This window comes from Bombus affinis, chromosome 16 (assembly GCF_024516045.1).
Source record: "Bombus affinis isolate iyBomAffi1 chromosome 16, iyBomAffi1.2, whole genome shotgun sequence".
Lineage (NCBI taxonomy): Eukaryota > Metazoa > Arthropoda > Insecta > Hymenoptera > Apidae > Bombus > Bombus affinis.
Window position 1 is genome coordinate 1,278,030 of NC_066359.1, and position 17,327 is coordinate 1,295,356.

A 17,327-nucleotide genomic window follows, 5' to 3' on the forward strand; every position below is an offset into this window, starting at 1 on the left:
AATTGCATATAATTAACTAATTACGATAAAAATTGGAATAGCATTATACAGAGATGATTCCTAAGAGTTATGGCTTTAATTTAATTCCTAAATAGTTCAAGAATTCATCTTATAGACCGAGAAATTTAATTTTTTAATTTTCCCATAAGAAGATTAATTCTACTGTTTCATCGCTAGGTGGCTATAATGTTTCGTTGCTATGCATTGGACGATTTTTAAAACTTGCTTATAATTAAGAAGCGAGAAAAATATTTTTATAAAACTAATCTTAATTAATTTCTTGCGTTTTCATTTGAGCCTTCGAAAGTTAAAAGATTCTACCTGAAAGTTGAGGAATTTGAATTATTTCTTTTTGCCACCTGTCGATTGAATACGATTAAATATTACAGATATATACTTATACACTTCAGATAAAATATCTCAAAATTAAGCGATGGGAACGGTATAATTATTAAGATCGTTAAATTTATTTTTTCATGATGTACAAGAATATCAAAAAATAACTATATGATTTCATTTGAAAAAATGACGATGATCTTGAAAAAAGAATTGCAATGAAAAACCATTTGCACCTTTGCAATAATATGACCTTTGAAATAATGTAGCTTTATTGTGAAAAGTTTCTTATATAACAATGTAGAATTTAGGATTTCCTATATTTAAAGATTGTAATTAGTAACAATATGTATGTATTTGGAATATGCAATAAGATGTGGCCATCATAAAATTAATAGAGATGTATATGTACATATTTGATTAACGTATTTTGTAAAGAAATTTCGATCTTTTTACAGTTCCTTCAAACAGGTGTAAAATTACATCTGAATAAATTTAATTCATTGAAAAAGCAAGATTATATTAACGTAACGCCTTAATATCACTAGATATTACCAGATATTACAATGAGTTAACCGCTTGCATAAAGTCACTGATTCTTCACATGTTTGTTTTGGGTTAAGATTTTCTTTCTATTTAGTATAATGGCTCCTAAACCGAAGCGCACAGACAAGTTAGGTATATTAAAAAATTATTAATAACACGTAAAATTTTAGTTGAAAAATTTGAAAAATGTTTTGCAAACCTGTAAAGCATGACTAATATGAATTTATAAAATTAGTGATGTAAGAATTTTAATTCAACACACGTTCAGTTTTAACCTTAACTATGTGGTTTGTTGCCCGTTTTGTCTCTGTTTAAAAAGACTATCAATATGAGTATGGTTATATTACTTTCCTACATTTCGAAAGATTACTTAACAAGATCATTTTCGATCAAGGCTTTGTATATGCTTTGTATAACTTAGAAATTATACATAATTAAGAATTTGGTGTTACAACTATTTTGCTAATATAAAATGTAGATAGTATGTATAATATTTTGATCATTTGTTTTGTTTTTTTTCAGCCAGTAAACCAGCTGAGAATAAGATAGAAAAGAAAATTGATAATGGGTAGAAGTCAATTAATGCAACATCTACATTTAAGTCACAAAGCCAGCTGTGAAAACATCTACCACTGCAAAGAAAGCAGCAGCTGCTAAATCAAGTGCTATGAACTTTGCCTGTAGCGAAGCCTATACTTGCAAAATCTAAGAAAAATGTTCAACTTGTGAAAAGATACAAAAAGGTGAAAAACCAGCTGTGCCACTTCAGAAGGCATTTAAAGTTCAGAAAAAGGTCAATATACATAATTTTAACAAACAAATTTTGATTCACACATATAATATAATTTATCTGAATCTGCATTTATTTATAGATATTGAAAGGTGTTCATGGATCAAGAGTAAAGAGAGTAAAGGCATCTGTATATTTCTATTGGACAAAAACATTTAAGCCACCAAGAAACTCCAAATATGTGAGAAAATTTGTCCCAAATAGAAACCAGTAAGCATTAAATACTGGTGTTATTTTTATGTATCTACTTATTTATATAAATTTAATTTTTCATATTTTATAATATACATTAATCATATAAAATCAATTCTAAATAAAAAATATCCAAAATAATTATATTTACCTCAGTTTGGATGCATTTAATATCATAAAATTTCCACTGATCACTGAAGCTGCCATGAAAAAGATTGAAGACAACAACACAAGTTTTTATTGCACATACTCCTGCGAATAAATATCATATCAAAGCTTCCATTAAGAAACTGTACTACGTTAATGTGGCTAAAGTTAATACTTTAACCTTTTTGCTGCGGAGCGCTCAGAAACGAATTGCACTTTGGGCAGCTGGTGTGACAGTGGGAGATCGGCTGCGCTAATGGCATGATGTGTCTGTCGTTCTTAATATGAAGCGCGGAGCCCATTTTGCTTTTCCTTGCGACAAACTATAATGTTAATAATAATAGTAATTTTAATAATCTTCAATAATCTTTTTTCGTATGATATAATTCGAAACAGGATTCGATGCACAATCCAACGTTACAGTCTTTACATTGGAATCGTGTTTCGATTCGCATTTTGTGTTTGCTGCAAACCATACATTTCCGCCGACCGTTCTGCCGCATTCCTGTTGGATTGGTGTATTTTGATGGAAAGTATCTTGAAACCAGTCGTAAGAGGTTATCTTTGGATGCAGTTTGGTCTCCAGACTTATTGCTGCATGTATTTTCATTTAGATATTTTAGTAGAATTTCTCGAATCAGGCATAAATGAAACTTCGCAAATGTTATATTCTTCTGGACGTAATTTTGTAGAGTATGTAAGTATTGTAAATCGAAAGCTCAAGCATGTGGAAAAAAAATTTCTTATACCATTTCAGAGTTTTCTTAATGATATTAATGGAATTTAGAATCATATCAGTTTTATCAACCGCTCCTATAATGCGTTTATAGTCTACTATGACACTTGGTTTCAGTATTGGTGCTCCCATTTTAACATCACTTTTTTTTGTTTCTACATACTCAACCTGATAACACTAGCACTTCTGTTTTGTCCATCCATTTTAGTGCTAACAGTTTATCCGTACACTAAAACGCAACTTCTTCTTTATATAATTTATTAGATATATTAGGCATTCCACGTCTGGTTTTCCTTACTGTTCCAAATGCATTTGTCTTATTTTGGTGTAGTAAGGAAAATAAAGCTGGGCTTGAGTACCAGCTATCGGTGACCAAAACATGACCTTTATTCAGATACGGTTCCATCAGCACCATGACAATATTCCCTGATTTGCCAATTTCTGCTAAATGTTTATTGTTAGTTATATTCGTACGTGCTTTATAATAGACAATAAAATCTTCAATATATCCGGTACGACAGTCATAAACAACAAACGACTTAATCTCAAATTTTCTTTGCTTTGAAGGAATAAAATGCTTGGAAAAACATTGCCCTTTGAAAAGCAGCAAATTTTCGTCGATGCATAAATGCTGATATGGGTAAAATGATCGTGAAAAAGAATTTCGCAGTCTATCGATGATGCTCTGTATCTTTATTAGCGCATCTTGATTTGTTGTCTCACCGTTATCGTGAAAGTACAGCATTTGTAAGAGAGATATATATCTGTCTTTTTTCATGATTCTTGGAAAATTTTCTGTTCCTAGCAATTCGTCGGTTGACCAATATTCATCTATTGATAATTTCTTTACTCTTGAGATTAACATCGACAGAGCAAAAAATCGATACATTTCGCTTACTTTACTTTTCCATGCAATCAATCATGAGCACTTACTGTGTGAAGTTTTCGTGGTATAATAATTGTTAGTTTTTTCCACAATATGTTTAAGCATATTTTCGGAAAAGAAAAGTTGAAAAATTTCTAATATTAATGATTTATCATCAATAATTCCTTTAATTCCTGGTAGATTTTCATCAAAATTAAAAACTTTTGGAATCAAATTTTGCGCACTCCAAAGAAATTGCCGTGGATTAATTTCGGAATTAGATTCCGAGCTACTTGACAGTAGGCGCTTTTTGTGATATGTATTTTTGTTTTTACCTGTGTATCTAATTTGTCCAAAAATTTCAGAATTGCCAGAATCTGATGACAGTTCCATATCATCGCAGGCCATATTCATCAATTTGTCCATGATGGAGGTACAATTTATGGATATTATATTTGATTTTTGTGAAAAAAGACTCTGAACAAGATACGTATGCTACCAGTGTGTCGAAAGAAAACGATTGAATGTGCATTATTGGGAAGTTGTTGATAATAAATGAATGCAGCGCCTAAAGGCGCTGTTCACTCAGAGAAGGCGTCTCTGGCTAAGCACCTATAGGCGCTGTTCGCTCCGAGGCAGCGACTATGGCTAAGCGCCTATAAGCGCTGTTCGTAGGCAAAGGGTTAATTAGGCCAGATGGTAAAAGGAAAGCATGTGTACGCTTAACTCGTGATTATGATGCACTTAATGTTGCTAATAAGGTTGGAATAATATAAATATATCTATATGTGATTGATATGGAAGGAAAAGTGTATATAGATGTATTTATATGTAATTAATATGGAAAGAATAGTGTATCTGTGTAATAAAGCATTTTGATATAAAAAATCTTGTTACTGTATTTATTTAGAGATTTTATTCAGTAAATTCCTTTTATTGATTAAATGTCGAAGATAAGGCATTTTTGAGATTCCAAACTTTAAGTTCTTTTCAGATAAAATAAATGTTTACAAAATCAAGAAATTAGTATTTTTCATCGACTATGTAATACTTAGTTACTACCACTATTTCACCGCTAGATAATTATGTAAAATGTTCGTATGCCCACCATAGGCCTACATATATATATACATATGTACATGCATTGTTCATCGATTGACCACATTTTCAACAATAAAAAACACGCTTAAGTGTCTCTTTCTGTTTCTCTGTCGAAAATACTAAATAAACATTTAGGAAAACAGGATACATTTGTGATTAGCTTATGCATTTATGATTTAACTGACTTTATCAGTTAAGGGTACACAAATATACATAATATACAAACATATACAAAATATTGACAGTATTCGTCCTATTTTGTAGTTGAAATAATTTAAGTAATTTAAGTAAGTAATTTAAGTTTCATTTATTTAGTTATACTCAAAAAAAGCGTATTTCCATAAACATCAACGATCAACTTATCGTTTAAATACGAAGAATGAATTGCACATAATAGTTTAGGTTAGGTTTTCTGTGTTGAATAATATCAGAATCGTAACTTGCTGATCTAGTATATCTAGTATATAGCATTCTGTATATTTAATTAAATGGTACTTGTAGTAGTCACGTGAGCAAACTATGCGCAGAATTAGGAAAATTAGGAGCCAGGAATATTAAAAGAATAATTCGTGGTTGAGAAGGGAATCTTAATGGTGCAACGGAAGTGTCAGGGGACCGAAGGATTAGTTTACTCAGTCTACCGCGAATCTTCGCTGATAGTGGGTGTATTTTTGATGGCTTTGTGAAAATTAAGGTATTTTCAAATGAATTTTAATTAATGCAGTTTCGTGTACTTAATATTTCGCAATAAATATTTATTGAAAATGTTTAATCTCACTAATTATTACTTCTATGTTGTATGTTCTTTATTCGGATAGTTATAAGATAGTAAATTTATATCTTAATTACCTATTATTTTTTATTTGAAATCTTTCAGAATATGTATTTGATATTATTTCTACGTACTTTAACATAATAAAATAGTAGTTTTAAATTAATTTTACTAACAATTATACTTTTAATAATTTAAGTATTTAGGTAGTTGTATGATAGTATTATATGTATTATTAATTAGTTAGCTAAGAATTTGAAATTTGTTAAAGTATTACTGATCATTATTATTACATGTTTTATATTATAACATTATAAGATAGTAGCCCAACTATTGATTAATTTATTAACTAACTGACAATTTACGATTATAGTTGAAGTATTGGATATCATTATTATGTATTTTTATAGTGTTTGAAGGTAATTTTGATTTAATTCTAAATACTAACAATTTATTTTAATTGATTATTGAGTAGCTGTTCCATCATTGTTATTTAATGATTTGCATTCAATTAAATACAATTATCTGCAATATGTTACTTTTTTAAATCAGAAATTATTTGAAAGTTTATTTAAATACTAAAAATAAATTGATATCTTTGTATTGATTACAGAAAAATCAGCAAAATACCGTTGCAAATGTAACAACAATCTCTTGACAAACGATTGTATATTATATAATGAAATTATTTATTGTAAATTGTTCCATAAAATATACTCGGAAGAAGCTTAAATAAATCAAACCAAAATAGCAGAAATAATTAAGAACACATGAGTTCGAGTGATAGAAAAATCGAGTAGAAAAATTTCGAAAAAGAGCATCAATTCCTCAGCGTCTTTCTACTCCTTAGCTTTCTTAAAGAAAGAATTTATAATTATTAAGAATTTATAACCTCCAATTTATAACAATACAACTATAAAATTTGATAAAGTAAAATGTTTATTTTACTAAAATCGGTTGAATAATAATGAAAAGAATAACAAATTTACAGCAGACCATCCTCCTATACAAGTACTAGGCAGAAGATGGTAAAAAGGATAACATCAAATGGAGGTGATGCGTTTGCCTGTGAAAACTGTAGCACGTGGTAAACTCAATAAACTGGGTAAACTCGTTGTCTGCGGTAAGCGCCGATGATTTCCCACGAAGATGATATCAAGAGCACTCGGTTAGTCGATCGGTTAGTCGTCGAGCTTGAGAACGTCTAAGCGAGAGCGATCGATCGGTTCTAGTATGCAGAAGATGAGGACTTCAGAGCATCAGGGGTTCTGTTGATGGATCTGTTCTGACATGGGTAGAAAGGAGAGGATTCGCAAATAGCTCAACTCGCGATCTCTTTGACGTTGTTCGGCGGTAGTTTGAACAAGGAGAATTGGCCCCGTATAGCTAATCAAACTGGCTCCGATCGGCGATAGAAACAAAATGGTAACCACGGATACTTTTACGATGTCCATAGCCATTTGGAGTTCCTCAGATTCCTCTCCGTTCCGCAAGTGTTCGTACGCCATCGGTCCCAAAGCTGCCTTAAAATTCAAGGAATCGATAAATCTCGCTTTCGCGCAATCGAGATTACATACACCTAACCTCGAAGTATAAGCGAAGTCAAGGAGATTCTATATGTATATGTATATATATATAATACTTTTTTATTTCGTAAGGCTACTTGCTTTTAACTATTGAATCGTTGTCTCTTATTGTTTGGAAAATCGATCATTGGTTTATTAATTCGATTATTAGTTTAATTCACTGATTGTTTGTTAATTCAATGTTATTTGGCTAATCTAAAAAATATCTGATATGTTTAAGTGTATAAAATAGGATACACCTCATCAATTTCGATGACCTTGAAATATGTTGTCAAAGTCAATTCTAGTAACAAGAGAGTAAGTAGCTTTTTTCTACGCTATAATCGCTGCTAGCCAATAATAATGATATTACGAAATATATAAACTAAATATTATAGACATATAAACAGAAACTGTTTTAACGGCTCTAACCAAAGTTATAGCGAAAGAACTAGCATAGCCAGGGTTGTATAATTTTCTCTTACTATATGATAAATACCTGTGTTCTTCATGGCATACCTGTATGGTACCCTTCGGTAGCCAACAAACCACTACGAACAATCGTTCTTTCCACGTCAATGGAGTACGCCAGGTCGCCAAATAAGTGGCGGCACTTCTTCCCTGTGTTCGTTGTGTATAACGAAGGAGGCGTATATAACAAGAAAGAAACGAGTTGAAATTAATTTGCAATTTTTGATGATACATATACAGTGATTCTTGAAAATATTTCAATATTTATCGTAGAAAACTTTCATGTATGTATACAAGATATTTTTCAGTATTGACGATATAACAGAGAAGGGGAGTGATTCTATATGAAAACAACAAATCGAAAATATCAGATAAATTGTTTCCATTAGAGGTTTTGTTTTTGAGAAAACCGACTTTGAAAATTCGTTTGGCGTATGTGAATTTGGCCAGCTATCGACTATTAGGTATCAGTAAACAATCGACAGGTAATTGATTATTTTATGAACACGCAAAGATGTGTAAAAAACGTGGAATAAAATTTTTGCATTCAAGGTCTCATTTTCAAGAAAATAAAGTTTTAACATATTTAATTAAAAATTTACCATCAATCCGATTAGAATACACGATATATAGAGTCCGAATCTGGATACAGACCAATTCACGAATTCAATGTCAGCACCAATGACTCCGACCAAAATCGGTTGAACCAGCTGCCAAAGTGTATGCGTCACTCGTCGAAAGGACGTCGTCTAAATTCATACGAACGTGTTTTCATACGATCAGTCACAAAATCTACGTCCACATTTACTAATTTTTATTTATAACCAATATGATTAAAAGTTACAGTATAAAAATTAGTAGATTAGTTTAACTGATTTTGATTACGAATAATTGTTATAGATCATCAAGATGTTTTCTTTGGTTACTGATAACTCATTATAGATAAGAGAATTTCTTTTTTGTTTGCCTATAATCATTATGTACGAGAGAAGTGTTGTTGTTGTCGTCGATAACCATTATTCAGAATTCTTTTTTGTTTATTGATAAACATTTTTCACGACGGAGTTTTTCTTTGTTACTGCTAACCATTACTGATGACAGTACATTGTCTTTTGTTACCAATAACTACTACAGGTTAATACCTTCTTATAGAGAGTGTCGAGATAGATCTATTAATCTATATAAATATATCCAAAAGAAATTTCACTTTGACCTTTAGAGTTTTTCCACACGACTATTAATAAAATATATTTAGATGTTGCGATTTAAATGTTTCCCCCTTGTATAACAAACGAATAGAGGTGACTTTCGTCTAAGTATAGATAGTATTGATCATTATTAAAGTAATGTTAAAATCAAAATTAACGATGGCCGAAAGTAACGAAAAAAAAATTTCGTCACCGATAATGGTTATTGGTAACCAGAAATGTTCGACCGTTTCGCGGGGAGCATCTCCGTTCACAGTATAACGCGTCAAAGAGAGTCGTAAATTGTCCTCTTGATGTGATAATCGACGACACAAATCAGTCGATCCCCTATTTTAGTTAAGATAATAGGGCTGGTTTGAATGATAGTAACGCTGAGTTAACAGTTTAAATATAACTTTTATTTCCAACAACTTTTGAAGAATATAAGTGTCTGCGAGTGGTGCGTGCGAGAAACGTCGAAGTGTTTTCAGCGATGTGTCTTCTGATCGAAGAGTTAATAGCAAGTGATTTTCTTTGACAGTGATGTGTAGAAGGAAAATTAGTGATGGGTGCTGACCGCCCCCCACCAACGTCGCTCACGGTAGAAACGGCCTTCGAACATCGTACATGAGAAAACTCGCTTATCCCACGTTTTACCGTAATGAGCAATAGTCCCACGGAACGTTTCGACTTGAAGAACGTACTGTTGCAGTTAAGAGTCTCTACAGTAAAGAAAAAAATGCGAAATTGTATGACGGCAATTAACGGTTCCTTGGGATTATTGCGGGTCCGAGCAAGTATGTTTACACAGCTGCCGATCATCTTATGCGAAAGATGGACGAGAACATGTGGTTGGATCGCAGGACGTAACAAGAAAAAAGTTTTGTCATCGATGATGGTTATCAGTAACAAAAAACATTTTGATCCTTTATCACGTTTATTTGCAACCAGAATGTTTAAAAATCGTCTTTTTTTAATCATTTAGCTTTTTGAGGAGTTTGGTTGAGGATTTAGTGATCACTGTCTTCTGTTTAAACGAAAATTACTTTTTTGTTAATGACATTTCTCACAAAAATTTCGAGAATAACTGCAATTTTTGGTTCGTGCATGTTTATCAAAGAAACTAAATACTTATGAGCTATGAGGAGACGAGCGCAATGAAAAGAAAACGGAACACTTACGTCGAAAGAAACGGTCAAAATTCTCCAACCAACCATGCTGACGAACGACATGACTAAACTGGCGAGGTATCCTCCACCAGAGATGGTCATTTTAGCAGTTGCTGTTGTGCACATCAAAGAGCCAAGCACCAAGCAGATTATTCGATACCAGTTGGAGTTTTTCTAATTCGTTGAACACCGATAGAGGAAACAGGGAGAGGGCAAGGAAAGTGAAAGAAAGGATACTCACGTGGCTACGATGAGGGATAAATACGAAGCAGATACCTAGAAATGTTCCTGCCATAATGCCCAATATCGAATCACGAATACCGATAGATAATATGTAATACCACCATTTGCTTCTATCCTCGTCTGAAAAACAATTATAATTATCGATCATTTATTGTAGACGAAAATTCACCTTCATAACAGATGTGAATGTTAAAATTAATGAAAATGGTGATCAAAAGACGCGAAAAATATATGTACGTAAAGAAGAAGAGAATTTCATTGCGTATATCGAATTAATGATTGTTATTATCATACATATTTAAATATATGGATCCTTTATAGTCTAACATTTCTTCGAATGTTACAAAGATAATTCTTAAATTATACGATCATACCGTTGGCGAAGACGAATGAGTAGCAAATCGTGAACAGGGAGATAACATGCACAACGTCGATACAGGCAGCAGTGGAAAGAATCGTAGCGAGCCCATGGTCTTCGCCATAACCATGTTCAGCCAAAGCCAGGATAGAGTTCATGATTAACACTGGCGACATACAGCCGAGTATTGTTCTTTGCACCAATATAAGTTGATAATAAAAACGAAAAATAGTCAGTAATTTAAAAGTAAACGAGCGCGAAAGGGAAAAAAGGGCATATTCCTAGCAGAACCGTATTTGGTAAAATATAACGTACTTTGTAATATTGTATTTCAATTAAGAGGGATTTTTTGCAATGAGAATGCAGTTCCACTTTCCAGTAATTTGTGTAAACCAATAAAAAAAAACAACTCAAAATCATTTTGCATATCCGAGCATGCTATAAATTCATAGTGAACTAATTTAGTTTGGGACAAGATTTTATTTAATTACTCTGTTGTGACATGCATATACGATTCTTATTATGTGCACATCACTATACATTGACACTGACATCGATCGCGTTCATCAATATTTGTATGTATTAATAAACTCTTGCGCTTTTGAATATAAGCATCAGAAAATTGATGCTATATGTGCGAGTCTTTATTATACATATAACAAAGCACACACCGTTAATTGTTTATTTTCTGTTTAATAGAAATAGGATATGAAAATTAACGATGTATAAATATATCGTATTTTGTAAAACATGGCTTTGCCAGGTATCTGCCAAAAAACAAAAAGATATTGTCTTGTTTTAGACTGCTCACTCACCCAGCCATAAAGGACCAGTCCCAGTGATACGACAGAATGTATCTGCAGCATATCGAGAGAACGAGAACTTCGATCGAGGAAGGAACGATGGCCAGCATCATTATGAAAATAGTATGTTTTCCCAGACTGGTAGTTGACAGCTGAAGTCCAGCGCGTATCATGATAAAGGTTAGGCAAAATGTTCTGATCTTAGAGGTTGTCACTGCACCGAGTTCCTCGTGAATATTGTAAAGTCCAGAATTCCGAACTATTATACCGGCGACTAGCATGCCGAACACCGGTGGAATCCTTAAGTAAGGAATTGATGACAAGCACCAGCCGAGCCAAGCTGAGAATAACGCGAGGATGTATAAACCAAAACCGTCGTTTGTCGGTAACATCGTGTCGCCCAGTATAAAATATAAAACCGCCCAACCCATACACATTATAAATACGATAGTCATTAAATGGAATAATTTTGCCCAGGTGATAAATTTGTATCCGAAACACTGTGAAATAGGTTTTATTACGATTGCGTTGCGTATTAGAGGAGGAAATATGGTTATTCGATGACAAAACGTGATATTCTCATATTCGTTTTGTAGCTCATTATCCATTTTTTACAATCTTGCTTTTTGCTTCTATTTGCTTCAAATTTTAGTCCTTTAATTTACTGATATTATCGTAATCTTTCTAGCTTCGATCGATCGAATCCTGATTCAGTCGATTAACATAGGAACTGATTATTCTTTCCACGTATAGTAATCGTGACACTGTGACATCGAGGTTAAGGTTTTCTTCGATTGTTTTCTTCCGCTTTGAACGGTACTGATCGATACATGCTTGCATCGAGTGTCGATAACCATAGTCGATTTGTGTTTTCTATTATAAGATTCGTTCAGATTGTATGCCTCACAAGATTGAACTAATGTTATTCATGATATTTCACAAACTACAGATTATTATTAGTATCAATACAGTTTACTTAAATTAATATTCGGATACAGCGCTATCTCTGATTTGTTAGAAAAAAAGTGATTTGATTTTGATCGATTGTATGCTGGTTTTTATTGGTTTACCCAAATTACCGGAAAATGGTCTCTTGTTGTAGAATGATAAAAAATAGTTTATAACCTTTAATATGTTATTTGTAAATTCACTAATATTTGTAGTTAGTAAACTATTGTGCAGGAAAAGTCTGCCGATCAAAAAGTCGACTCGCAATGAAATTCGATCGGTTTTCACGGAAAATGGTAGTTGCATCAGCGCTTCCTTTTTTCGTCGGTTTAGTTCGACAAGAAGGACGCGTTCTCTTGGCTTTTCTTGCAAAATCTTCCTCGGCTTCTGTTGGTCGGTCCCACTTGGCCTCCCTCCTCTTTCCTTTTGTCCCACTTACCTCAACCTGAGTTCGCGCCTGAGTTGCGACACAAGTTCCATCTTCCTTTTTTTCCCTTTGCCTTCCAAAATATACCGCCAACTGTGCAATCGTCACGTCTGAAATTTTTCCTTAAAAGCTCGTACAGCAGACACATTCAGTGATGTACGTAACTGTGTGTCAAATTATTTATCATTTTAACTTATCGCGTGTGGACACTGAAACTTTCCTCATCACTCGCTACGACAAAAGCAAACACAATATCCATCAAAACTAAACTAACAAACATGCTATAAATTCGTAATAACTATAATTCGTAGTAATAAAATTCCTAGTAATCTTTTAGTAAATACAATTTTTAAATGTTGAAACTATCTCCTTATTGTTTCGTTAATAAAGATTAATTTGTAATTGTTACAGATTATAACGCATATTTTTTAAAGAAGCTGCAAGAAACAGCTCTTCGTTGACATCGCATAGCTCTGAAAGAATAACTTAAGTAAGGGTAATTTTATTTATCCAAAAATGTATTCAATTAATTACAGTTGCTCGCGAAAGTATTCATGTAGAACGTTTATAGAAGCCCTCTATAAATATGAAATATGTATCTTGCAATTTGTACATACATACATTTTTTCACATTGTTTTTTAAATTTTACCAATATAGTCACGTTAGTCGATTCTTATTAAAGCGCCAATGACGTTTCATATAATGTACACAATATATTCATAAAAATTCTTTATTAGATGTTCAAATACTTTCATGAGCCACCATTTATATTTCAACACTCGAAATGTATAAACTTTAGCTCCCCGATGATTTTATGATCTAGCTATACGTATAGTTTCCAGCTACAATGCGGTACAACGAACGGAACGAACCCCCCATTTCCTCGCTTCTACTACTTCCTTTCCCTGTCTTTCGTCCGCAGTTATACGTATCAAAGCGGCTTTAATTATCGTTTGGATAATTTTTAATACGATTTCGGCGAAAAGTCGCGAGTCATTCGAGCATATATTTTCCCCCAGGTCTTTGACCCGAGCTAACCACTTAAATCACCGGTATTGGATTTGTGTCTGGCTGGGAAAATAGCACTCTTGGAAAATGAATATCTATTTTGGTTGTTGAAACGACGCAGTCGTTCGTACCAATAGGTAGTCGGACGTCAAGTGGATTTCAGGTTATTGAACCTGCTCATTGATCCTTTTCCGTACACCGACGCGCGTTTGCCATCGAGTTACCGCGAGCAGCGCCTACCACCAACACCTTTAACCCCGGATGCGATTTCGCCGACATCGGCATGGCACCAGCACGGCACACCTCGTCTCTCACCCTTTCCATGCTTTATCCCTTCTTTCGATCTTCCATCAGTTCGACTCGCATGAAAATTTAACCAAACGCGGCAAACATTCCATCTATCAACGATCGATAACACTTAACGATCGATGATTATCGACGGCCAAGAATTCCGAGCTTCTTGGCTTCCATATTTGTTCCTACAATACTACTAATATCTGCTGAATCGTCAACTCTTGAAACGCACGTGTGCACACAGTTCTATGTATATCAATGCTATGTATATTCCTTATCATAGGTGTTAGGGCATTTGGAAAAAGTTAAGTAAATTTGAGCAATGGAAAAATGGAAATATTTTTTATTTTCCTTATTTACATATCTGTTTATATTATATGGATGCTTAGGACTGTAAAAGTTTTTATTTATATGTAGAAAGATCAATTTTCATTTCTTTCATCTATATTTGCCGATATTGGCCGTCGTATAAGCCTATCTTTCTTCTGAGAACACTTTTGTTAAAATCATCTTCTATAGTCTACAATCCCATGCAAGATTAGCAACAATGTTAGGATAGGTATTAAATATATAGACCGATGATAAATGCAACAGAAAGGAAAGAGAGATTTGTGTACGTTATTCCTGGACGATTTACATATACACGTATATCTGCTAGCTAGTTCTCGACAAACTGTCGCAATGCGCCGCGCCACTCGATTCACCGTGTATTCGCATTGCGAGACGGCCATCAAATAATGACCGAGCGCAAACATCGACACGTTAATGGTAAACTCTTTTATACGATCATCTACTTTTCGTTAATTATACATTCATCGTCGTAGTGTGATTCCACGTTTTTGTCAATCCTTTTTTTCCTCCGATTTTTGTAAGGAAGATCGAGGGTCGTGATAATTATCCTTAAGACAAAGTCTTAAGCTGCGCTTTCACTGAAACAATAATAAGCAACTTTTTGTTGCCTGTCGTTGCTGCATGTTCCAAACACGTATCTATCCAAGAAATCAACTTGCAGAAACATTGCGTCCACACCAACATTGCTGAAGTAGATATTTATTCCTAGCAATAAAAACACATTGAAGTGCCATATATTGCCGTGTTTTTTCATTTCTATTTGATTTTTTTGTTTCATTTCATTTCATTTTATTTTATTTTATTTCTCTTCGTTTTCGTTCGCTCTAAACGGAAATAGGCAAGAAGCTGTAACTTTTGTTGCTGGATAGAATTACCACATAGAAATGTGAAGAAAAATGAAAGAACATTGTATAATAATCAGGACAACATTTTCAGGAAACGTGAAATATAAACAGGAAGTTCCTCGTTGTTGCTTCAGTAAGGACGTAGCTTCACGATCTCGTGGAACATACATGGGACGCTTGCTAGTCTTCGTATCGCTTTACATATCGCGTCTCTCGCGTTCCGTGTTCGTCCATTTGCTCGTCCATCCCTTGCTATACATCAGTGTGCGTCGTCGCGCGTCTGTTTGTCCGTTCGTCTCTATCCCATCCCTCTCTTCCTTTGTCTGTCCGTTAACGAAAGATCCTCTTTGTGCGCTTCAACTAGTTACCGGTACAACGTGCTTCGGTGAACATTGTTTCTCATTTTGCTAACGACATACCTATGCTTCCCTGACATTTTACGTCCGCGAAGATTCGATCTCTGCGCCTCCATGTTCTCAAACATGCAGGGAAGAGAGAGAGAGAACGAGAGAGAAAGATAAACCGATTCGTCTTTGTTTCGAACGATCTGTACTCGCCTTGAAAAAGTTTGCAACTTTTTCGAAACGATCCTCGCCAACGTTTCGCCGTCGGTGTTCGTTCGCTAATGCTTTTCCACTCGTCGACTACGTCTCAACGACGACGAGCATTCGCTTAGTTTATTAGCGACGATTTTAATCTCTCTACAAAAGAGAGGATAACGAGGAGGGAATAGAGCAGAAACCAAAGAAAGAGACCAAGTTAGAAAGCAGAGAACCATGCGAAAGAGGCTTTTCTTCTTTTGATGCTCCTACTTAGCGTACACGGGTCCGTGTTTCGTGTCGTACGCGTGGAAAGAGTACCCTCGAAACTGGCCGTAACGACCGGTAACCCCATCCTAAACGAAGCCTTAAAGAGGGAAGGGCAGGGTAACCGTGTAACAAGAGGCTGTGCAAAGGGGTTGAAGAGTCGCGAAACCATGGAGGGGAAGCACGAACGACGTCTACGGGCACGGTGTGACGTGGCTGTATTGTAACTCAAGACTTTTCTTGCACTCGTCTTTCTCTCATCCGTCGCGCTCCGCTCCTCTCTACATTTGCGTATAAAACTGTTTTCTACGTCCCGTTTTGCCCCCTTGTCCTCTCTCCCTTTCTTTCAACCTTTGCTTCTTCTCCTTTACCTTTAGCTCATCTCCTTTACCCCATTCTCATTGCGACGTTTTCTCACGCCTCTCTTCGCTAAAAACATGGTTTCTCTTCTTTATAGTTAGTTTCTCTATCCCTCTCTCGTTGTCCTCTTATCCCAGATTAGGCGCACACTACAAGCACAGTAAAATCGTTCCGAAGTGTTTCATCCATGTTCAGGTTTCATTTTATCGAGTCACCTATTCGTGCAATCTTCTCGGGGAAATTTCCTTTCCTAATTCCATTGCAGTGAAGATTCGAGCACCGAGACGAGTTAAAGGCAATGTTTAAGTTGCGCGCCCCTGGTCTAGACTATGCGGGAACATACACAGGGAAAATTTTGTTGACGTATCAAAGTTGGAGTCACGTATGAGTCCTTGAAGAAGAGGAACTAAAGAAGGGAGGAAAGTAGGGACAGGGCGACAGGGGATGAACCCTGCACGAGACCAGACAGTCGAGTTATGGCGATTAGAATTCTCTGTATGGATCATTTCGAGCTTATTGAGACGTGCATCTTCAGTGCAGGGTGTAGTAACTACTTACGTACTTAATGTATGCAAATCGCGCGATTTCATATTTCGTGGAACATATGTTGTATAGAAAAAACATATTCTGCCGAAACTCGATTATACGGAACACGTTTGGACCGCTGTGCAAGCGTAGGCAGATGGAGGAAACGTTGGACTATGTCCAACCGGATGATAGTCTAGGTTTGATTAACTGCTCGACTATCAACTGTATCCGTCGTTTTCATATAATACAGATTTATGTGTTATCAGAAATTTATATATCGTGAATTTATATCGTTGGTAAAAATTTTTATTATTAGCGTAGTTTATCCTTTCTAAGCAACGGTAATGTTCATTAGCAATCGATTGAACTTTACCTTTAATCTAAAATAAGCACTTGCGTTAATATCGGTACAATCAAGTAAATGCAAGTGTGGTATAAACGTGCAAGTAGCTTTTTCTGGGGATAAAATTCATGTGAA

General features: G+C 34.6%; 2 protein-coding genes and 1 long non-coding RNA gene across 3 annotated transcripts; 2 read left to right on the forward strand and 1 right to left on the reverse strand.

Moving 5' to 3' along the window:
- Window positions 1–20: 20 nt before the first annotated feature.
- Window positions 21–4,500, forward strand: LOC126925271 (histone H1-like). Its single transcript, XM_050740645.1, is given in 7 exon segments — window positions 21–1,014; window positions 1,405–1,482; window positions 1,485–1,552; window positions 1,554–1,602; window positions 1,605–1,675; window positions 1,755–1,882; window positions 3,978–4,500. Coding segments are annotated over 7 exon segments (444 nt in total). The 5' UTR covers window positions 21–980; the 3' UTR covers window positions 3,994–4,500.
- Window positions 4,501–5,042: 542 nt separating this feature from the next.
- Window positions 5,043–11,387, forward strand: LOC126925288 (uncharacterized). The gene is made up of 2 exons (XR_007713864.1): window positions 5,043–5,407; window positions 11,281–11,387. It is a non-coding gene; the product is annotated as an uncharacterized LOC126925288 (long non-coding RNA).
- On the reverse strand, window positions 6,406–12,971 carry LOC126925274 (sodium/hydrogen exchanger 9B1-like). Its single transcript, XM_050740650.1, has 7 exons — window positions 11,294–12,971; window positions 10,495–10,670; window positions 10,119–10,240; window positions 9,890–10,051; window positions 8,124–8,270; window positions 7,570–7,671; window positions 6,406–7,008 (listed from the first exon to the last, which is right to left on the reverse strand). The coding sequence occupies exons 1-7, from the start codon at window positions 11,887–11,889 to the stop codon at window positions 6,745–6,747; spliced, it is 1,569 nt and encodes a 522-aa protein (XP_050596607.1). The 5' UTR covers window positions 11,890–12,971; the 3' UTR covers window positions 6,406–6,744.
- Window positions 12,972–17,327: the final 4,356 nt, after the last annotated feature.